This window comes from Pelobates fuscus, chromosome 2 (assembly GCF_036172605.1).
Source record: "Pelobates fuscus isolate aPelFus1 chromosome 2, aPelFus1.pri, whole genome shotgun sequence".
Lineage (NCBI taxonomy): Eukaryota > Metazoa > Chordata > Amphibia > Anura > Pelobatidae > Pelobates > Pelobates fuscus.
The window spans coordinates 349,616,074-349,639,805 of NC_086318.1; the positions used below are offsets into that span (position 1 = coordinate 349,616,074).

The following is a 23,732-nucleotide window of genomic DNA, read 5'->3' on the forward strand; positions in this document are numbered from 1 at the left end:
CTGAACAGACTCTTACAGATAAGCTTAAAGGGACACTGTAGTCACTGTAACTGCACTTTGAAAAAGACTTTGTCGAAACGCGTTAGTGCGGTAGCATATTAGAGAGCTTTATTTTATTTTATATTTAATAAAATTTGTTCCTGGTTACTTCCTATTATTTCTTCTTTGGCTTCTTGGTAACCCAAAGGAAAGATCTAGTACCCAGCATCCTGTGGAGCATCCTTAAATTTGGTTCCAGTATTTGATCACAGCAACCTTATTTATTCCAAGGCACTTAAAGTCTGAGCCCACCAGAATAGGCTCAGCAATATGTGAGTGACACCAATTTGTATTTATTTATTTTTTCATTGTATATAAAGATTTTGCATGTGTATGTTATTTTATGTACACATGTAGAGTGCTCTCACCAATATTTTGTATTTTTTATTCACGAACTGCTTCGCCTCATTAAAGTGGTTAAAGGGACTTTAACTCACCTCGTTCCAGCGCCGGGAGCCTCGTGAAGCCGCGCCCCCTATTTCGTCAAAATGACGAAATAGGCGGGCGCGAGCAGGGAGCAATCAGACGCTTCCATTTTTTTTTCCATTTTCCATTGCTCCCTTGTGCGCATGCGCGGTGTGCGCGGCCGCGAGCTGAGCTGACTGACAGCTCATGGACTCTGGAATAGCTGTATTAAGCCTGAGGTAGTCTGATCTGTGCATAGCCCTGCCCTGTCTGACTGAACATAGGGTTATCCTGAAAGGAAAGGGAGAGGTTCCAACACACAAATAAAACACTGCTGCACATACAGAAACTACCCACCCTGTTAAAAACACACACAACTGCACACTCTACACTGACACACACAATCAAGATAGTTACATACACTACTACACATGTGCACACATAGCACACATACATCCACATAAACCTAATCTATATGCGTGTATATAGAACAATATTTATCATATTTAACCAGCCAAGTTTTTTTTTTAGTTTTTTTATTAGTTTGGAAGGGAGGGGCATTCAGAGAGCCTGAAAATTCTGTGCCTAGCGGGGCTCTTGATGTATATCCGACCCTGCTACTGATAAGCTAACTTAAAGGACAATATAATCAGACAACTGCAGTAGATTTTTAAAGGGTTAGTTTGTATGAGCACAACTCATATGATGCAGGAAGGTGGACAATGCAATGAATATTACTGCGCACATTCAAATGTCAAAAATGATTGTGATCATAAAATAAGACTAACATCCTACCTGTGTTGTGTGGGACCTCTGCTGGAGTGTTTGCAGGAGCATGTGCCCCAGGTGGGATGTGGATTCCACTGTAATTTGCGTTGGGCATGTTACCGGGTTGATATGTTGAGGATGACCGTCCTGGTCCTTGATAACTCTGAGAAGATGCACCATCCTCTTCATTGTTTTCATCTAAAGAAATACAATTAGGCTTCATCAATACATTTCAGTAGGCAGATGAAATAGTCTGCAATTTCAAGTGTTAAAGGAGCACTTTTCTGTCAGGAACACAAACATGTATTCCAGATACTATAGTATTAAAAGTGTTTAAGTGTTCAGCCCCCCTATGTAGAGGAATAAGAGGTATAAACGCACGTTTTTTTCCCATCCCACACCAGTTTTGCCTTAACCCCGCATTGCTCTGTGGCTACAATCATCAATCATAATGATCTCAGCTAATCCAATGCCTTCTCATAGGAAAGCATTGGGAGGCTAGTGTGCATGGATGCAAGACACAGTGCTGAGCCAATCAGCATTTCCTCGTAGAGATGCAATAAATCAAAGCATCTTTATGGGGAACATTCAGCGCCTCCATGCAGAGCATGGAGACGCTGAATGCCAGTGCCGCACACTGTGCAGCACTGACACAGGAAACACCACTGAATTACTGCCACTAGAGGCGTTACTAGTCAGCAATGAAACCACTGTCTTTTCTCTGAAAAGGCAGAGTTTACATTAAAAAGCGTTCAGAGACAGGCTACAGACACCACAACGACATAATTAAACTGCAGTGGTTCTGGTGACCATAGTGTCCAGTTCTAGTGACTATAGTGTCCATTTAATAAAGGACACATTAAGCAAACAAATTAAATTATGCAATAACATCCCTATATTTTTTAATTTCAATTAAATAAATATAGAAAAAAAGCTACCCCCTTATCTACAAGCAAGTCAAGCAGAGTGCCACTTCCTGGCTCTCATACCAACTATAACAATTTAATTGATATGACAAAGCTGACACGGATGGCCTTTAAACACTGCTCAACAGGAGTGTGTTTCTTGCCCGTTGAAAGGGTGCACCTGTCTCTGGGGTGATAGGTGTTGCATGTGGCCTGCTTTTATGAGCTCTGCTTTAGAGTCAATTTTGTCACCATAACCATTTCAGTAAGCCAAAGTGGATATGGTGGTTAGACTGTCTCTTTAATCAGTTTTGTGTTTTGGTTAATTTTCTGGAAAATTGGCTGAGCTATTTTGCTCTCAAATGTAAATTTGCATTTTAGTGAATAAACCCCAATATGATTTCTACAAAAGAACATTTATGTAATCATAACTTTTACATTTAAACATATGTTCTACAGAATAATTCACCAATACCCAGTGACATTTATAATAGTGGAAGCAGTGTCAATCTACATGTTTTTGTTCAATCATAGAACCATGAAAAATCATTTAATTCCCATAACAGACTGATTTTTTTCTGCCCATGTAAATGTTTACTTAGTCCTTTCCAGTAGTTTGAAGATCTTACAGAATCTTACAACTACAAAATATATAATACAAAGCATACTTAAAAATCACTTGTGAAGAATTAATGCTGCCCAAGTATTGGACGCTAGCTAATGGATGAAATGTAAGAAGATACAGCAGGGCCTTATTTATTTATTTTTGTAAGCTTTAATGTGCTTTCTTAAAAGCACTGAATGGAAAAGAAAAAAAAAACATTACCCAACGTATAAAAGAGAAACAATAACTCCCCAGACTAATATTTTTAGAGAAAACAAACCGTGATCTAAAAGCAACAAGAATAGCTCTAGAAAAATCCCAACCCACAAGAGAGATTTCCTCATTCAATTTACATAGAGAAATGGCAAAGCAATAGGCATGCATATATCTAGTTGGTGGTTGTGTTTTATCTACTGTTTTGTTTTTAACCTATAGATATTTCATGAATATGTCTAGTTGGTTGTCGTGTTTTATTTACGGTTTTGTTTTAAATATATAAATTCATGCTCTGCTTTCTGATAGGATTTTAAGACGAATTACACTGTTCTGCTTGTGCACCTAACGTCAACAAAACCTTGACCACTCAACAGTCTATTTTACACTAAACAGAACATTTTTTATATGAAAACAGTTCAGTTGTTTTCTCACATGAAAAAAAATAAATGATCAGAGACTTTCATTTGAGCTTTTTAAAATAGCATGACTTTTTAAAAACATGTCGATCAACTTTTATTGAGAGCGGTCTTCTCTAGATAGGAACACAAAAGGAAATAAGAATAAGAAAAATATTGCTCACTAGAGTTAGTTTGAACCTGTAAAATTGCTTGAAAGAGCAGCCAAGCACTTGCTAATATAAATCCAGGTCTGTTATGAGAACAGTTTCTATACTCGTATCTGCCAATGACGTTAGGAAAGGGCCTTTACAAGGGGGGGATTTAATAGAGATGTTCCGATTCCATGCCAACTTAAAGTATAGCCTTCCTAATATAGCATAAATTAGTAATAGAGATGGGAAGCGATTTTCATGAGTCATTTGTCACTACACGAGTTCTTCTTTCATATGATTAAAAGCATTTCTCAAAGACACTGAATGACAATCATATGGTGACCAAGTGCATGGCCCACACTAAAAAACTAAATGCAAAGCGTTAGCTGAAAAAGAGTTACTGTCAAAATAATTGGATATTGTTAATATCAAGTAACTGGTAATCACCAAAAGAAGGATCTTTAATGCCATAGTTGCCCATACTCCTATTGCAATTCAGGTAGCATATGGTAAATTCCTTGGTTCTATAATTCCAGAAGGTTGTAAATGTATGACCAAATCAACATTGGTCATTTTGCTTACATAGAACAGCTTTCTTATACTGGCAACCTAAATACATGCCTGGCATCCCTTCCATAGCACGGATACCAGATTGACTACCTAGGACCAATGTGGACATCTATTGTATTATTACATAGCTTAGTTACCTGACTAGCTTAGTTCAATAAGGCCACAGATGGCATCACTTTAACAGAGGATAACTTTCTAAGTTTAGTGTGGACAAGAATGTCATCTTATATTCAAACTCGTGGCCCACAATGAATATCTTTGCGGCCCAGCGAGCTTGAGACATGCTTACTAAGGCAGAGTAGGCACCTGCTCTCCCCACATTGCAGGTGCCTACTCTGCTAAAAGTGTACCTGGCCAGGAGAAGAGGTCGCTGGCAGCAGCAAGGGAGCTCAGTCTTTCTCCGCGCACTGTCTGTACTGATGCCGGGTGCCAGAATATGATGTCATTCCGGCACCCGGCATCACTAAACTGCGCGCGTGAGGGAGCAGGAAGACTGAGCTCCTGAGTGAAGATCCCCACTGGAACCCAGGGAGAGGCCCCATACCAGCTCCCAAAAGTAGAGAGCAATAAAGAAAATTATGTCAGTTGTGCAAGAATGTGGAAATGTGTGCGTCTGTCAGAGAGTGTGTGTGTTGGTCAGTGTTGCGATGGTCGCGGCTGGACAGTGGAGGACCTGGAGGTTCACGGAGGCACGTAACACCACATCACATTCTAACGTGACGTCAACATGCTCCACCTTCACAGGTTTTCAAGGAGTAGTGGGAGGATCCACTTTGGCACAGGGTGCGGACGACGTCAATGGGGTATACCAGAGGCTGGACTCAAGAGTCGCATACTGGCAGCAGCAATGTGAGTGGACTCTGCTTGTTGGCTAATATTGTTTTTTTGTGTTTTTATTTAAACAAGGGCCGGGGTTTAGTGGAGGGAGGTGCTGGGATTAAGTATAGAGGGGGGGACTGGGAAAATCATTTAGGGGGGGGGGGGGGGACTTGGATTTAGTAGAGAGAAGGGGACTGGGGTTTAGTAGAGGGGGATGCTGTTTTTTTTTTATACTGTACTTTTCAAAAAAATCTAAGTTTCTATGAAAATGTAAGGTTTTTGTTTTTTTTTGCGGCCCACATAAACTTAAAGGCTAGCTCGGGCCAAATAAACAAGGTTTGAGTTTGACATTCTTGCTCTACATAATGCTGCTCCCACCTAACTATCCTCCCTAATGCCCTAAGAATGGCCCATCTAGGCCCTTACGGTCTGCCGAAGACCTATGTCTATCCTCTGTTCGTACTCCCACCCCTGATGCTCGCCTTCAAGACTTTTCTAGGGCTGCACCGTTCATGTGGAACTCCCTTCCCTTTTCCGTTAGATGCTCACCACTCCTTCAAAAAAAATCATTAAAATCTCACTTCTCACTTCTCACAATCTCACTTCTCACTTTTTCTTCTACATCTATAGGCAGGTCTGGTTCAGGTAGATATAAATATACAGGTCTCCTTATCTTGCTTCTTTCACGATATACGTTTCATATTCCACATTATATCTTGGAATTACAATGACTGAGGGAAGGGAGAGGAGAGGGAAATTAGTTTTATTATAATGGATAGCTGTAAAATACAACAAGTAGTGTCAGATTAGTAATATATTGGGTTATGGCTTTAGGGGTTAGGGTGGTCATGCATTCTAGTCAAAGTTGACAGTATTGTGGATTGACATAGATCGATTTTGGGCTAGAAACTCGGAATGCCGTCTGGTCTCTGAAGAGTTTGGAGGCCTTCCTCCTCTTGCTAGGGTCTCTATTCCTGCAATTATAGGCAGGTCTTGTTCAGGGGGCTTCTTACATATGTATGTATCTATATATATATACGTTTCCCCACTGGATTACCAAGAGGGGGTTTGTTCCCTCTCTTGAAGTATTTTTTATGTTTTTTGTATTTTATATTGTAAATTTGTATTTTTTTTGTTTTTGTTTTTTCTTTTGTTTTTGTTTTTTCCTTTTTCCTTTTCTGAGACTCGATTTGGGGGGTAACCAGGACAATAGGCGTTATGATGGCACTTAATGTGATATCATGGAATGTCCAGGGTTTGAATTCACCACAGAAAAGGGGAGCGGTCTATAAATTTCTAAATGAAAACGATATTGACATTGCTTTTATTCAGGAGACACACTGGATTAATCCCCCAGAGAGACTCTGGAAGTTTAAGACATTCCCGTTGATATTTTCTTCTAATATGGAGGGGGAAAAAAAAAAAAGAGGCACGGCTATCATAATCTGTAGCAGAATTAATTTTGAAATGATACATCTAACTGGGGATCCAATGGGAAGATACGCAATACTCATTGCAAAAATTAATGGTATTATATATACTTTGGTTAATATTTACGCACCAAATTCGTGCCCAGGGGACTTTTTGGATAAACTTATGGAAAAGGTTGATGAACTAGCATGTGGTAACATCATAATTGGGGGAGACTTCAATTGTGTATTGGACCCAGCACGGGATAAAAGCCATAAAAATGTTAGAGATTATAAATCTGTAAATACCTATGTTTCAGATCTTTCTAAATTTTTAGATAGGAACTCTCTATTTGACTGTTGGAGGACTTTGAATCCTAGTGAGAGAGACTATACCTTTTTTTCGAATGTCCATCAGACCTATTCTCGAATTGATATGTTTCTGGTGAAAGCCGGGTTTCTAAGTTCTATTATTAAATCCAATATTGGATCCATAGTTGTATCAGATCATGCACCAGTATTCATTAAGGTTAAGCTAAAAGGTGGTCTTAGACCAAGGACAAGGTGGAGACTTAACGAAAGCCTCTTGAAATCAGAGTGCAACATTGACCTTTTGTCATCCGAAATTGAAAACTTTTTGATTACCAACGATAATGGGGAAGTTTCTACGGCAATGGTATGGTGTACCCTTAAAAGCTATATAAGGGGACTATTGATTAAACTTGGCTCTGAATCTAAAAGGAAGAAGGCAGAATCTCTGCAAGAGTTTAGAATAAAATTGGCAAATCAGGAACGTCTAAATAAAGATATGATGAATAAAGACTTAATCAAAGAAATAGCTAAATTAAGGGAAACTATTAAAGAGAGAATTTACGATATGGTCAATAAAAATATACTATTCCTTAAACAAAGATGGTACCATAACAATAACAAAATAAACAAAGACCTTTCTAATAAAATTAAAAATAACCTCAAAGATAAATCTATAAAAAAAATTGTCTTAGGTGATAAACATTTAGTGTCACCAAAGGATATTGTAAATGCATTTGCGGAATTTTACAAATCCTTATATAACCTGGAGGAGGTAGGGAAGAGCAGAGAGGAAATGGATACATTTCTGAGTAGTATTAGATTACCAAAAATTAACCATAGGAAGTTGGAAATGCTGAATGCCCCATTTTCACTATCAGAAATAACCGAAGCAATAGGTAAGTTAAAATTGAACAAGGCCCCAGGCCCAGACGGCTTTTCAACAATGTTTTATAAAACCTTTTCTAGACTCATTTCCCCTATCCTTTTAGAGATGTTTACAAAGGTGTCCGCGGATACCCCCTTCCCAAATGAGATGTTATTGGCTTCAATTATTCCCATACCCAAAATAGGGAAAGACCCAACACTTATTACTAACTATAGACCTATATCTCTTATTAATTTGGATATAAAGTTATTCTCTCAAATTTTGTCCAATCGATTTAAAGAGGTAATTGGAGAACTGATTGATGTTGATCAGTCTGGATTTGTGCGAGGGAGAGGTACTACAGATAATACACGTAGAATATTTAATTTAATACATATAATAAATGAGCATAAATGGGGATCTGTCATTATGGCCCTCGATGCTGAGAAGGCCTTTGACAGAGTCAATTGGAGATTCCTCGACTCTGTCATGGGCCAATTCGGCTTAGAGGGTCAGTTTAGACAAAAAACTATGTTGTTATATAGGAGCTCTACAGCTAAAATAATTAATTCTTTTGTTGAGTCTGACCATTTTGAGGTCAAAAATGGTACTAGACAGGGTTGCCCTTTGGCTCCCCTGCTATATATTCTTACAATTGAACCCTTGGCCACCTTGATCAGACAGGATAATAATATAAGGGGGGTTAAGTCTCTTAATGGGGAAACCAAGGTTTCCCTTTTTGCAGATGATGTACTCCTTACCTTGACGGATCCGATGGTCTCAATTCCATCGGTATTGGATGTTATATCCATCTATAGTAGTTTCTCAAACTATAAGGTCAATATGAAAAAAACTCAAATCTTAGCCTCTTTTTTTTATCTGAGGCTCAGAAAGATCATCTGACTGCACATTTCCAAATCTTATGGGCAAAAGACACTATTGGTTATTTGGGGATTAAAATATCTTTTGATATAGAGAGGACGATACAAACAAATTACGATAAATTACTAAGAGATTTGCAACAATTGGTAGACAAATGGAGGAAGATTGAGTCCTCATGGATAGGAAGATTAAATATGATCAAGGCATTCCTGATACCTAAACTCGTTTATTATCTTAGGGCAATTCCTTATAGACTGGGGAAAGGTATCCTTAACCGTTTTCAAATCATGATTTCCAAATGTATTTGGGCAAATAAACCACCTAGGATAGCTTTTGACACTCTTCGAAGGAGCTATCAGAAGGGAGGAATAGCATTTCCAGATGTAGATAAAATCCATGAAGCATGTATGGCGACTCATCTTTTACAGTGGCTAGACATGGAACAGGGATATAAATCGTGGCTTCCTTTAGAACAGGAGGATAGCCCTAGATATAAACTGTGCGTTCTCTTTTGGATGGGTATGTTGAATTTGGGTGATCTGGATACCAAGTATCTTTCGAATCGTATATTGATAGATATGATCAATACCTCCAAAATCCTAAATAAAAAATTGAAGCTAGAAGATAAATTATTATATAGGGTTCCATTAGTGGTCCTACAGTATACAATGGATAATATAAATGTCCAATCTTGGACACACCTAGGTATAGTGAAGATCTCGGATTTGTGGGATGGACTTAAACCCATCCCATTTACACAATTGCAAGAAAAGTATAATCTTCCCCCTAGAGATCTCTTTCAATATCTAAGGATTAAGAATTTTCTATTATCTAGGACCATACTTAAGGACCACAATGTTAATCCCCTTATTGTATTATATAAAAAGAAGGGAGGGATCTCTAGATTTACTAAATTGCTAGAATCAATGGAACAAGATTCTCATGCTACCTCTTTTGTTAAATGGGAACAAGATATTGGGGAATCCTTTCCACTTTTGGAATGGACCAATGCTACACTCCTAGTTAAGCGTTGTATACATAGCATCTCTCTCTATGAAACACACTTAAAGATAATATATAGGTGGTATATGGTACCGGCTAGATTATATAAAATATCATCTGTATATTCTAGGAACTGTTGGAGATGTGGAAACGAGGAGGGTACTATATATCACATATGGTGGGAGTGTCGGGGTCTTAATAATATAAAAACTCAAATGCTTGGCTTTATTAATTCTATTTTTAGGGAGATAAAAGAAATTAGCCCTCAACTCTTTCTCTTTAATATTGGTTTCCCTTCGCAAGATAAATATCAAAAATATCTTTTGACCCATATATTTTTTGCCATTAAAATATGTATAGCTAGGGCCTGGAAATCCTCTATCCCATTAATATGGCACAATATTATGGAGCAAATAGATTATCAGTACAGGATGGAATCAAACCCCTTTTTTGGTACTAGAGATGTGGCCAAACTATGGTCACCCTGGACAAATAAACAGAATATATGATAACGGATTGTGCTTCCCCCATATCGAGTCTCAGAGAATGTAATTTATTCGTAGTATGAATTTTTTTTTTTTTTTTTTTATGTTTATCAATATAACAGCTATACCATGGAAATTCTTGGTGCGAATTCCATCAGATAGAGGTTGGCAGTGGATAAATGTAGCGTGATTGCAATATACATATGTGTATGATGGTTTTCAATGGAAACACTGCACTTTCTTTGTGGAAACCTTCGGTGTTTAATTCTACATAGTGTCTATATTACAATATATTGCCAGCATATGTATGCCTTCAATAGTCATGGTGTGTCTTTTTTGTTATAATTTTTTTTTTTTTTTTTTTTTGCTCGTTTAATCTGTCGTGTTTTAACATATATCTGTGTCTGGCTGTTTCAATGTGCTGGAGGATTGCCTTTGGGGTACCTCACATGCAATTGTTAAAACTTTTATACAATAAAAAGAAAAGAAATTTAAAAAAAAAAAAAAAAATCTCACTTCTTCACAAAAGCGTATCATTGAAACTGTTAATGGCTCCCAACGGATTCCTCTCCTGCAACGGTCATTTATAAAAAGAAACAAAAGAAAAAAAAAACACACACACACTAAATCTTCAGTGAATACTATTCTACCAATCTACTTCTCTAATACTATCCTTACCTTTTGTGTCACTTCAGCCCACTCCCTTTAGCATGTAAGCTCATTGAGCAGGGCCCTCAACCCCTCTGTTCCTGTGCATCCAACTTGTCTGGTAACAATTACATGTTTATTAGTCCACCCATTGTAAAGCGCAGCGGAATTTGTTTGTGCTATATAATAACATTAATAATAAACGTGATATATATTTATACACTATAAATATACTAATCGTATTAGTAAACAATAATTATAGGCCATGTCAAGAAAGGTAGAACGTTCTTATCTAGGTAAGGCAAAGCAACTATAGTTAATTTAAAAAAAAAAAAAATCTATGACTAATATTATATATTTATGTATTGTATCTAAACATCTCCATGAAGCTGTACATATTTACGTTTAAAAACACAAATCGACTCCAGGAGACCATTAATCCTAAAACATCATCTATAGTCATCTGGGAGATTTTAATTACAGCCAAATGCAAATATGGACACAGAGAATAATGTAAATTATGTAATTAAACTGCATGTATGTGAATGTCCTTGCTCAAGGTCTATTTTCTTATAAAATGTCCCATTTTTACATTGTTGCTATTTAGAATGACTTCATCAACTTCATTTAAACCTAAACCCTTCAGAACAGGAAGTTGCTATTCAAAGTAAAACTACACATGTAATCATTTTTAAAGACCCCAATTAGGAATACACTGATTGGAAACACATTTACCTAAAGAGATATATGACTCTAGGAAAGAAAACTGATACGTGTAAAGACACAAAAAAATTAGATTTATAGGATTAGTCTTTACGACGGGAAGTGAATGTTGAAATATATAGTTAGAATTTATTTCCAGATGACTTAAATTCAAAAAGTATGCGCGACAATTTTAGGCAATGGCTTCCAATGCACTTATTTCTTTTCAACTGTAAAACCAAAAGCAGACAGTTAATATGAAAGTTAATTCTTGTTCCAAAACTATTTAAAAGAAAAAACAATATCTCTTAGCATTAAACAATAATTGTGTCACTTTCCTGCTACATTTAAAATTCCACTTGGGAGGCAGGTCTAGTTTTCAGAAATTGCCTGTATATGTTAAAAGGACACTATGGACACCAAAACAACTTTAGCATAAGGAAGCAGTGTTGGTGTATATATAATGCCCCTGTAGTCTCTCAGCTCAATTTGCTGCTATTTTTTTTTTAAATTCTTTATTTTTGTGCGCTTGGTTTGGCATGTTAACAGTTTCCTACATAACATGGTATGACAATTTCAAGCGGTACAGTATAACAGTGTTAACATTGAGGTTGCAAAGTTGTGAAGCACATTTTCATATAACAGACAGGCTTGGTGACATAACCGGGGTTGGTAAGGTTGCTACATGTTTGGTGTTATGTGTGTTATTCCCCTGGTATACTACAAGTGTGGAGGTGTGAGGGTGCTCCCTGGGTCTGCTGCAGTGTGTCATCTTGTATGGGAGCATGTGTATAATTGTTGCAAGCTGGTTCAGGTTTGTGGTTCTGGATGCCTGTGTGTACTCGCCTGTGGAGCTCTTATTAGGACCAGGTTGGCTGGGATGACATGTGTGTGGGGTGCTCCCGTGTGCGTTGTACCCGTATGGCATCTCATCTATCCCCCTATCCCTGGGGGAGGTGGGGGGTGGGGGGTGGGCGGAGTGGCGGTGTGTTCATGGTGGGCGCCAAAATGCTATTGTGCGTGGGGGACCATCTGTTGGGTCTTGTGAGTAATTTGCTGCTATTTAAGTGTTAAATCACTGTGTTTACACAGCCCTAGACACAGCCTTTATAAGCACTAGATATTTTAGGTTCCTGTACTGCTCAATCTGTTAATAGTCTCCTAGACTCAGCAAGAAGCCTTCTGTGTGTGATTCAATTTACAGCAGGAGATAAAAACTTCTAAAGCACATTAAAGTCTGATTGAAAATGAAACAATTTTTATTTTCTACTCATGATGTGTCAAACACATCCAGGGGTGGTGTGGCTAAAGTGCTGTATGAACAAAACAAATAAAAAAAGAAAAAGGGATTGTATTCCTAAATGGCATAAAACTGAGCAGTGAAACTTCAGAGGCATGATCAGGGGTGGACTGACAGCCTTCTGGGCCCCCGGACAAAATTAGATCCAGGGCCCTTCGAAGACAAAATATTAAAGGAGCACTATAGTGCCAGGAAAACAAACTCGTTTTTCTGGCACTATAGGGTCATTATGTCCCCCCCCACCGCTGGGCTGAAGGGGTTAAAACCCCTTCAGCCACTTACCTTTCTCCTGCACCGGGCTCCCTCGGCTCTGGGGAATTATCCTTCCTTTGCCGACGTCAGATTCGAATGCGCATTTGCGGCAAGAGCCGCGCACGCATTCAAACCGCCCATAGGAAAGCATTACTAAATGCTTTCCTATGGACGTCCAGCTTGTCTTCTCGCTGTGATTTTCACAGTGAGAATCGCGGAAGCGCCTCTAGCGGCTGTCAGTGAGACCGCCACTAGAAGCTGGATTAACCCTTGGTGAAACATAGCAGTTTCTCTGAAACTGCTATGTTTTCAGCTGCAGGGTTAAAACTAGAGGGACCTGGCACCCAAACCACTTCATTGAGCTGAAGTGTTCTGGGTGCCTATAGTGGTCCTTTAAGGACTAAGTAAATGTTAAAAATAATTTTAAAGTAAGTAGTCAAACCGTTTGAGAACAGTTTGACAACTTACCTGGGGTCTGCTGGGATATGAGGCTGTAGTATGGCATAGGAGCAGTGGTGTGTGTGAGTGGTGCAGTGTGTGTGAAAAGTTCAGTGTGTAGTGAGTGAATGTGTAGGGTGTGTGTGTGTTTTGGCAGTGTATGTGTGTGTGGGGCAATGTGTGTATGAGGGGGCAGTGTGTGAATGTGTATGGTGTGGGGGCAGTGTATGTATGGGGAGGGCAGTGTGTGGGGGCAATGTATGTATGTGTATGGTGTGTGTGGGGGCAGTGTATTTGTGGGCGGGCTGTGTGTATTGTGTGTGGGGGGGCAGTGTGTGTATGGGGGGGCAGTGTGTGTATGGGGGGGCAGTGTGTGTATGGGGGGGTCAGTGCGTGTATATGGGGTCAGTGCGTGTATATGGGGTCAGTGCGTGTATATGGGGTCAGTGCGTGTATATGGGGTCAGTGCGTGTATGGGGGGGCAGTGCGTGTATGGGGGGGCAGTGCGTGTATGGGGGGGCAGTGCGTGTATGAGGGGCAGTGCGTGTATGGGGGCAGTATGTGTGTATGGGTGCCAGTATGTGTGTATGGGGGGCAGTGTGTGTGTATGGGTGGCAGTGTGTGTGTATGGGTGGCAGTGTGTGTGTATGGGGGGCAGTGTGTGTGTGGGGGGCAGTGTGTGTGTGGGGGGCAGTGTGTGTATGGGGGGCAGTGTGTGTGGGGTGTGGGGCAGTGTGTGTGGGGTGGGGCAGTGTGTGTGGGGGGGCAGTGTTTGTGTGGGGGCAGTGTTTGTGTGGGGGGCAGTGTTTGTGTGGGGGGCAGTGTGTGTGTGTGGGGGGGCAGTGTGTGTGTGGGGGGCAGTGTGTGTGTGGGGGGCAGTGTGTGTGTGGGGGGCAGTGTGTGGGGGGGGGGAGTGTGTGTGGGGGGGGCAGTATGTGTGGGGGGGGGGCAGTGTGTGTATGGGCCTGCTTACCTGTACAATCTGATGTTTTCTCCCTCCATCTTCCTCCAGCAGCAGTGGGGCAGGCATGCTCCTCTTCTCACCCTCCATCCATGCTGTGAGTGTGTATGAGGGGGCAGTGTGTGAATGTGTATGGTGTGGGGGCAGTGTATGTATGGGGAGGGCAGTGTGTGGGGGCAATGTATGTATGTGTATGGTGTGTGTGGGGGCAGTGTATTTGTGGGCGGGCTGTGTGTATTGTGTATGGGGGGGCAGTGTGTGTATGGGGGGGCAGTGTGTGTATGGGGGGGCAGTGTGTGTATGGGGGGGTCAGTGCGTGTATGGGGGGGTCAGTGCGTGTATATGGGGTCAGTGCGTGTATATGGGGTCAGTGCGTGTATATGGGGTCAGTGCGTGTATGGGGGGCAGTGCGTGTATGGGGGGGCAGTGCGTGTATGGGGGGGCAGTGCGTGTATGAGGGGCAGTGCGTGTATGGGTGCCAGTATGTGTGTATGGGTGCCAGTATGTGTGTATGGGTGGCAGTGTGTGTGTATGGGTGGCAGTGTGTGTGTATGGGGGGCAGTGTGTGTGTGGGGGGCAGTGTGTGTGTGGGGGGCAGTGTGTGTATGGGGGGCAGTGTGTGTATGGGGGGCAGTGTGTGTGGGGTGTGGGGCAGTGTGTGGGGTGTGGGGCAGTGTGTGTGGGGCAGTGTGTGTGGGGGGCAGTGTTTGTGTGGGGGGCAGTGTTTGTGTGGGGGGCAGTGTTTGTGTGGGGGGCAGTGTTTGTGTGGGGGGGGCAGTGTGTGTGTGGGGGGGGCAGTGTGTGTGTGGGGGGGGGCAGTGTGTGTGTGGGGGGCAGTGTGTGTGGGGGGGGCAGTATGTGTGTGGGGGGGGGGCAGTGTGTGTGGGGGGGGGGGGGGGCAGTGTGTGTATGGGCCTGCTTACCTGTACAATCTGATGTTTTCTCCCTCCATCTTCCTCCAGCAGCAGTGGGGCAGGCATGCTCCTCTTCTCACCCTCCATCCATGCTGTGAGTGCTCCGTGTGAGAGGGAAGCAGGGTGTGATGTCACTTCCTGCCCCCCTCCCATCCTCACACGGAGCACTGAGCAGGGAGAGAGAGAGAGGAGACCTGGCAGTGAGAGCAAGGAATGCTGCCAGGTCTCACACTGAGTGGGGGGGGGAGGTATTTGCAGAGGGTTGATGGGTTGCAGGGGTCCTTCGACTCATTATGGGCCCCTGCAACCTTCTTACAGCACTTTCTTTAACTTCCTTCTGCTGTGGAGATCTCTGATCTCCACAGCAGAAGTATGGCTGTGCTGCCGGGCCCCTGACTGACTCGGGCCCTCGGTCCATGACCGATCTGCCCGACCAGTCAGTCCGCCCCTGGGCATGATCTATACTAAAGTTGTTTTGAGGCCTGTAGTATCCTTTTAAGTTCTTGCAAAAAAACAACCAGTTTATTATATCTACTATATTGATAGACCAGAAAATACATCTTTTTATGCTTTCTTAATGCCACGATAAGTAAAAACCGTGCAATGCAATGACTACATAGCCTGACAAAGATCTTTATATAAAGAAACATTTTTTTTATTTTTTAACAGATCTGTAAATGATAGCAAAGCCACATGTTTGTCATTTTGCTCAATCATTCTATCCATTTTGATACGAACTTGATTTACAATCATATTCAGCATTGGGGGTTGCAGATTCTACAACATTGCTAAGGGTATGTAAAATGGGGTTGCAGAAAAAAATAAAGTGATGCAACATCCCCAATTAAAAAAAAGTGAATAGCATCTATATAAAAATAAAAGAAAGTCTGGTATACAATCCATCTTTTGCCATTTCAAAGATGTTACATGTCCCTGTTCTATTAAAGGGACACTATAGTCACCAAAACAACTTTAGCTTAATGAAGCAATGTTGGTGTATAGATCATGCCCCTGCAGTCTCACTGCTCAATTCTCTGCCATTTAAGAGTTAAATCATTTTGTTTATGAACTCTTGTCACACCTTCCTGCATATGACTTGCACAGCCTTCCTAAACACTTCCTGTAAAGAGTAATCTACAGTTTAGCCTTCCTTTATTTTTTTTATTTATATTTTCTTATCCCCTGCTATGTTAATAGTTTGCTAGAGCCTCCTGTATTTGATTAAAGTTAAATTTACAGAGAAAGAGATACAATTGTTTAAGGTAAATTACATCTGATTATAAGTGAAACCAATTTTTTTCATGCAGGCTGTGTCAATCAGAGCTAGGGGAGCACTGAAAACTGAGAAGCATGATCTACACACAAAAACTGCTTCATTAAGTTAAAGTTGTTTAGGTGACTATAGGGTTCCTTTAATTATGTGGGTGCAAATAATATATATAGGAGGGAGTGTGTGTAGCTATTTGTATCAAAGGGAAGTGCAGGTATATGGTTATTTTGTAGTAGATTGTCATTAAAAACAAAAAAAAGGCATTCTTTTATTTTCTTATTTAAAAAAAAAAAAAAAAAGATTTAAAAAAAATATGAGACTATTTTAAGAACAGGGGTGCCAATAGGTAGATGCCCAGATGTTTTAAAACTACAGCTTTCGTGACACTTTATAATTCCAGAGGCATTCAAAGCATCATGGGAGTTGTAGTTCTACAACATCTGGTGATTTAACTTTTGGACACCAATGGCTTAGAACCATATAAACACATGATTTGTTGGTTGGTGGTGTTGGTTGGTGAGTTCATTAACCGGTCACCGCCTTTTTGCTTGCTTGGAATCACATTCTTATGAAAGGTGTGGTGTATGCTATTAAAATGATAAAATAAGAACCTCATATATAACGGGCAGCCCAAAAAAAAATTATAAAAAAAAAAAATCTGTGAAGCTACTAGATTATTTATTTTTCTCATTTATGTTAGATTCGGTTTAAGATACCTGACCGCAATAAAAGACGATAAAGGAACAAACATAACATACAGTGTTAATATAATAAGATAAACATAAAGGGAAAGCATTGGGTTGGCAAAAATCGGCAAGGAGGCAGGATGGGGGAGGGACCAAACGCCTGATTGGCCAATCAGCCCTTCTTTATAGAGATGCATTGAATCAATGCATCTCTATGATGAAAATTCAGCGTCCTCATGCAGAGCGTGGAGGCGCCGAAGGCAGTGCTGCCTACAGTGCAGCACTGCCCCAGGAAATATCTCCAGTGGCCATCTGAGGAGTGGCCACTTGGAGGTGTCCCTAGGGGCAATGCAAACAGTGTTTGTATGAAAATGCCTTAAAGCGGCACTGTCATGCTGATACCGGAGAAACTGACGGAAGCCAAGCACAGAGAGATGGACACAGGTTTCTTCAGGAAGGAAGAGATTCTTTATTGGATCACCGATCGGGACTCAGAGGGACTAGCGTCACCAAAATACAGCAAAGTCTGAGTACTGAATACATAGAGTACATTCCTTATATAGCACTGTAGCTCCTCCCACAATTAACTACACCCACACATACCCTTAACCTATTTAATAAATAGAGTCTAAACTCATCCATCCGGTCTAACCACGTGGCTCATCTGATACAAAGGAGAGGGACGCGTAATTCCAGTTCTTACATTCCTGCACCTGGTCAGTACAGTGATAACAGTATCTTAGCTACGTGTAATTAACTAACTGATACTACAAACACATATACATACATATGCCTTGTGGCAATCTTAGCCTGCTAAACTTGTATTTTACTGGAATTACATCACATTCCCCCCTTTGATGCCTCTGATATTTCACAATTACTTGAGGCATCACTTAACCTTGGTTTGCATATACCTCAGGTTACCATGAACCAGACCAGACTTATCTTATGATGTGAATCTTTTAACACTCATCTTCCTGCATTGGTTCTCCTTGATCTAGAGCCTTATACTTATATATCGCCATTATCTGTGCAGCAGCCTTCCTCTCTGCTATACTTCCTATCAGGCTTTGCACAGACCTAACTACTAAGGGTATAAGACACGGTAGGAGTAGACACAACAGTAAAATCAGTAGGACTCCACCTACCACTGCCTTAAGCCCTCCAAACCACTCATACCAGCTACCAAACCAACTTCTTGGATTGTACCCTTTCCATACCTGAGTAGGCACATGCACTAGTTTAACCATATGGCTAGTAAGCTCAGCTATTGCTTGCCCTTCGTCATCTATTTGAAGACAGCAATTGCTCAGGTTAAACTTCCCACATACACCTCCCTCTACTGCCAAAAGGTAATCCAAGGCTAATCTATTTTGGTACACTGCTGTCCTCATCCTGGTATTATGCTTCGCTAGAAGATTGAGTGCTTGTGAGGTCTCATTAGTAATAATCTCAACCACCGCCTGTAATCTTATAATACGGTTGAGCATATAAATTGGGGTTCTATAACCAAAGGTACCATCTTCTGCCCACGTGGCTGGCCCATAATAATCTATGATACGCTGGGGAGGCCATTCATTATCTTCCCAGGTGCCTATCTCTAAGGGTCCCCTTTTCTTCCTATGATTCACATCATACACTTTAACACCTAAAGTCTCACCTGTTTCAATCGGTAACAAGAAGAAGGATGGTTTGAGCATACCCAACACACATGCCCCTTCCCAGTCCTGTGGCAACTCCGAATAGGCTTTCTTACCACAGATCCAGTACAAATTTGCTGGGGCTCTCCAGGTAGATGTGATGGATAAATCAAACCACACATCCTTTAAACTGGCATATCTAGCAAACGGGTTAGATGGTTCTGAGACATTTGAAGCCGACCACCAAGTTGTATTTTTAGTATCATCATCATAAGCTTTTTGCCCTAGACAAGTTAATTCTCCTACAGAAGTATTATACATTATTCCTTTCCTTGCTATGCAAACATAACCTATGATGGAGGTCTTTAATCTCCACTCAGATTTACCTCTAACACTCAAATGATAATCGGCTTGTGTAGATATTAGTTGGTCAACTGCCTCAGAACCGGACATTACCTCCTTTGCTTCCCAAGGCCATTGGTCTCCCATGTTAGTACCTCCACACACATAGCAGTTGGTAACATTAAGACTACCGGCAATACTTTCAGCTAGGTCAATGAACAGGTTTTTAGCGTTATGGGGGATCTTATTATCTATACTCATCTCTTCATAAAAGGAATGGTATACTTGATGAGTCTGGGAGGATACCGTATCAGTCTCTATTCCTATAAACAATAATGTCCCAGGATCTAAACCCGTCCCGTATATCTGAAACCCAAATAAATTTCCATACTTATCTAGGAACTTGTCGGGGTTATTAATAAGTATATGGACTGGGTTGCATTCCATAGACTTACAATAAGGGCTAGTCGGCAACTTAGTCACTATCATGTCTTTATCTACTGTCTGTCCCCAAGTCGCCCACCCCACACAAGACCAATATGGACAAAAGTTATAGTCTTTATTTGGGCATCTAGGACTCACATATTTATTTTTACTACTGGGACAAATATATTTATCATTAGACCCATACGTCCTCTCCCATCTAAGATCCCCACATACATTCCACGGTTTTCTACCACTTGATATCGCCTTACATGCATCAAATAGCAGAACACCCGAAGAATGTACGGATTCTAACACCGTCTTATTAATTAGGGTCCCCTGAGGATCTCCATTCCTGAGAGTCAACCAAATTGTACGAGGTTGATACTCTGGACTGAAGCACTTAGGTTCTCCTACTCCTAAATGGCACACACTATAGTCTATATTTAGGTATCTACATCTTGATACCTCTCCTTTACATTCGTATTGTGAATGCCAAATTAGGGTTTGGGAAATATGGTTACCTGTTCTCGTAGTCTTAATGCATACCTCACAGCTAGGAGTGTCGGTACCTCTACCTTCCTGAATATAAAAACACATATAAATAAACACAATCAAAAGCACATCTTTCGCCGTCATCCTCAGTCTTCGTCCGTGCGATGGAACCTCAGCTTCCAGGATGTGAGGGCTGCAGGGAATGGAGTTCTGCTCGTCTTCACAGGTGTCCCTTCGAGACTTTCCTGGCTTATACACTATGTGTTGGTAAGCGGACAGGCTTTATTATGGCCTTCTCACTCACACCTGTAACAATAAAATTTGTAATCCACAATAATTCCTCGTTACTCCGACTGAGTAGTGCGTTTCAACCGGATCTTGCAGGGATTCTCTGGATCTGCTGTAATTTGCCAAGAATCGACTGCTGCTGGTTTAACCCTGGAGTGATGTATCCACGGAGTTACTTCGGCTACTTTTATCGCTGTAGGGGTAGACAAAAGAACAACATAAGGACCTCTCCACTTGGGCCCTAACGGTACATTATTCCACTCTTTAATCCACACTTGGTCTCCTGGATGATAACTATGAACAGGGGGATAAATATTCACAGGTAATCTATCTTGTACCCATTTCTGTACCTCCTCCATAGTCTTACCCAACTCTACAACCTGCTGCCGGGTAATTCCTTCTCCCAACTGACTCAAGTCCCCCCTTAAGTTACCAAGTACGGGAGGTGGTCGCCCATACATGATTTCAAAAGGAGAGAGGCCCATCCTTCTGGTATATTCTGGATTCGCAATAAAGCTATGGGTAAGAGAACGTTCCACTTAAGTTGGGTTTCCTGACACATTTTAGCCAACTGGTTCTTTATAGTTCTATTCATTCTCTCTACCTTACCAGAACTCTGGGGTCTATATGCAGTATGAAGCCTCCACTTTATACCAAGCATATGAGTCAGTTGTTGTAGGCACTGATGAACAAAAGCTGGACCATTGTCCGATCCTATAGAACAGGGTAGTCCATATCGGGGTATTATTTCTCGTAGCAGGAATCTTACAACTTCTCCTGCTTTCTCTGTACGAGTAGGACATGCTTCTACCCAGCCTGAATAGGTGCACACAATTACCAACAGGTAACGATGTCCACCCGATTTAGGCATTACTGTAAAGTCTATTTGTAGATCGGACATGGGGAGTCCCCCCATAAACTGGACTCCTGGTGGCTTTACTGGTCCTTGTCTTGCATTATTCTTAGCACACGTTACACATCTGCGTACAATGGCCTGAGTCAAGTTGGACAATCTTGGTATGTAGAAATGTTTCCTGAGAGATTCTTCAGTACTGTCTCTCCCAGAATGTGTCCCGTTGTGATAATTTTGGACAATTTCTACCGCTAGTGATGCTGGTATGACTATTCTTCCATCTTCTAGCTGATACCACTTGTTCTCCAAATACTTTCCCGGTTCAGTCTTTAACCACTCCTCTTCTTGAGCTGTATAAACTGGAGTCCATTGGGACAGTGGAGTTGGTATAAGAGCAGCTATATGCCCCACATACTCCTGTCTTCCTGATTCAGCAGCACGCTTAGCTGCACTATCTGCCATCCGATTTCCCTTGGTTACATCACCATCTCCTCTCAGATGCGCTCGACAATGTATGATACCGACTTCTTTCGGCTCCCACACTGCTTCCAATAGTTGTAGGATTTCAGCTGCGTACTTGATTTCTTTGCCTTCTGAATTCAGTAGTCCTCTTTCTTTATACAAAGCTCCGTGGGCATGAGTGGTTAAAAACGCATACTTAGAGTCCGTATAGATATTTACTCTTAAACCTTCAGCCAATTGTAACGCTCGTGTTAGTGCTATTAATTCTGCCTTTTGTGCTGATGTTCCTTTCGCCAGTGGCCGAGCTTCTATCACCTTGTCTATTGTTGTCACTGCATATCCTGCATAGCGGATCCCTTCTTTCACATAACTACTGCCGTCGGTGTAATATTGAACATCGGGGTTCTGGATGGGAAAATCACGAAGATCTGGTCTACTTGAAAATACTTCATCCATTACTTCCAAACAATCATGTTGACTTTCAGTAGGTTGCGGCAAAAGGGTAGCTGGATTTAAGGTGTTTACAGTCTCTAAATGCACTCTTGGGTTTTCACACAACATTGCTTGATACTTGGTCATACGGCTGTTACTAAACCAATGATTTCCTTTGTAATCCAACAACGTCTGTACTGCATGTGGGACTCGTACATAAAGTTCTTGACCCAGAGTGAGTTTATCGGCTTCAGCTACTAGCAGGGCGGCTGCAGCTACGGCTCTTAGACAAGGTGGAAGTCCGCTGGCCACTGCATCCAGTTGCTTAGACATGTAGGCAACAGGTCTTTGCCATGATCCCAAGTACTGTGTCAATACTCCCACAGCCATTCTTCTTTGCTCGTGTACATATAAGTAGAATGGTCGTGTGTGATCAGGTAGACCTAATGCTGGGGCACTCATCAAAGCCTTCTTCACATCTTCAAATGCCGTTTGCTGTTCTTGGGTCCATAAGAAGGGGTCGTGCTCTGTACCTTTGATGGCTGCGTACAGAGGTTTTGCCAGTATCGCATAGCTGGGAATCCATATCCTACAGAAGCCTGCTGCCCCCAAGAATTCTCGCACTTGTCTTCTATTCTTGGGTATTGGTATTTGGCAGACAGCTTCTTTTCTCTCTGGCCCCATAATCCTTTGACCTTCAGAGATATGGAATCCCAGATACTTGACAGTTGGCAAACACAACTGAGCCTTCTTCCTGGACACCTTGTATCCTGCCTTCCAGAGAATATGTAGTAGATCGTGCGTTGCTTGCTGACATTTTTCTTTTGTAACTGCTGCTATCAACAAGTCATCTACATATTGTAACAATACACATTCTCCTGGGATAGACTCGAAATCCAGTAGATCTTGACTTAGAGCTGAACCAAATAGGGTAGGTGAATTTTTAAACCCTTGGGGCAGTCTTGTCCAAGTCATTTGGCGTTTTGAGCCCGTTACAGCGTTCTCCCATTGGAAAGCGAAAATACATTGGCTTTCTGCGGCAATTCGGAGGCAAAAGAAGGCATCTTTGAGATCTAAGACTGTGAAGTAAGTAGCCCCGCCCGGAATTAAAGCAAGCAGGTTATATGGATTGGGTACAACTGGATGTATGCTAACAACCGCATCATTGACTGCTCTTAAGTCCTGTACAGGTCGATACTCATCTGTACCGGGCTTTTGAACAGGCAGCAATGGGGTGTTCCAGGGGGAAGTACAGAATTTTAGGATACCATACCATATGAACTTATCCAGATAGGATTGGATGTTCTTCTTAGCCTTCTGCGGAATGTGATATTGTCTTAGGCTCACTGGATAAACCCCATGTTTCAGTTCAATTTTTATTGGTGGAATATTGCGGGCCAGTCCTGGTGGGTTGTTCTCTGCCCAAACTCCTGGTATGTTAAACAATGTCTCATCACTCCTAGGGTTTTGGCTAGTCAACACTGTATAAAGTCGCCACTCTTCTTCCTTTGGTACGGATAAAGTCATAATACCTGAAGGTCCATTAAACTTTAAGGATGTTGTTCCATTTGGTAGGAACGTAATCTGCGCTTGTAATTTTGATAGCATATCACGTCCCAGCAATTGGACTGGACATTCAGGCATATAAAGGAATTGGTGTTTTACTACGTGGCCTCCCAATGTACAGAGTCGACTTTTAAGAACCGGTTTTTCAGCACTTCTTCCAGTTGCTCCTATCACAGTAATAGTCCTTCCAGATGGAGGAGCAACTAGATTAGTCACCACTGAATGTTCA

The 23,732-nt window shown here is 41.4% G+C and overlaps 1 protein-coding gene across 1 annotated transcript in view; it reads right to left on the reverse strand.

The window, feature by feature from the left end:
- VTA1 (vesicle trafficking 1) overlaps nt 1-23,732 on the reverse strand; it is a 239,811-nt gene that overhangs the window by 26,522 nt on the left and 189,557 nt on the right. The window contains exon 6 of the mRNA XM_063443615.1: nt 1,240-1,410. Within this exon, the coding sequence (XP_063299685.1) occupies nt 1,240-1,410 (171 nt within the window). The remainder of the gene's footprint in view (nt 1-1,239; nt 1,411-23,732) is intronic.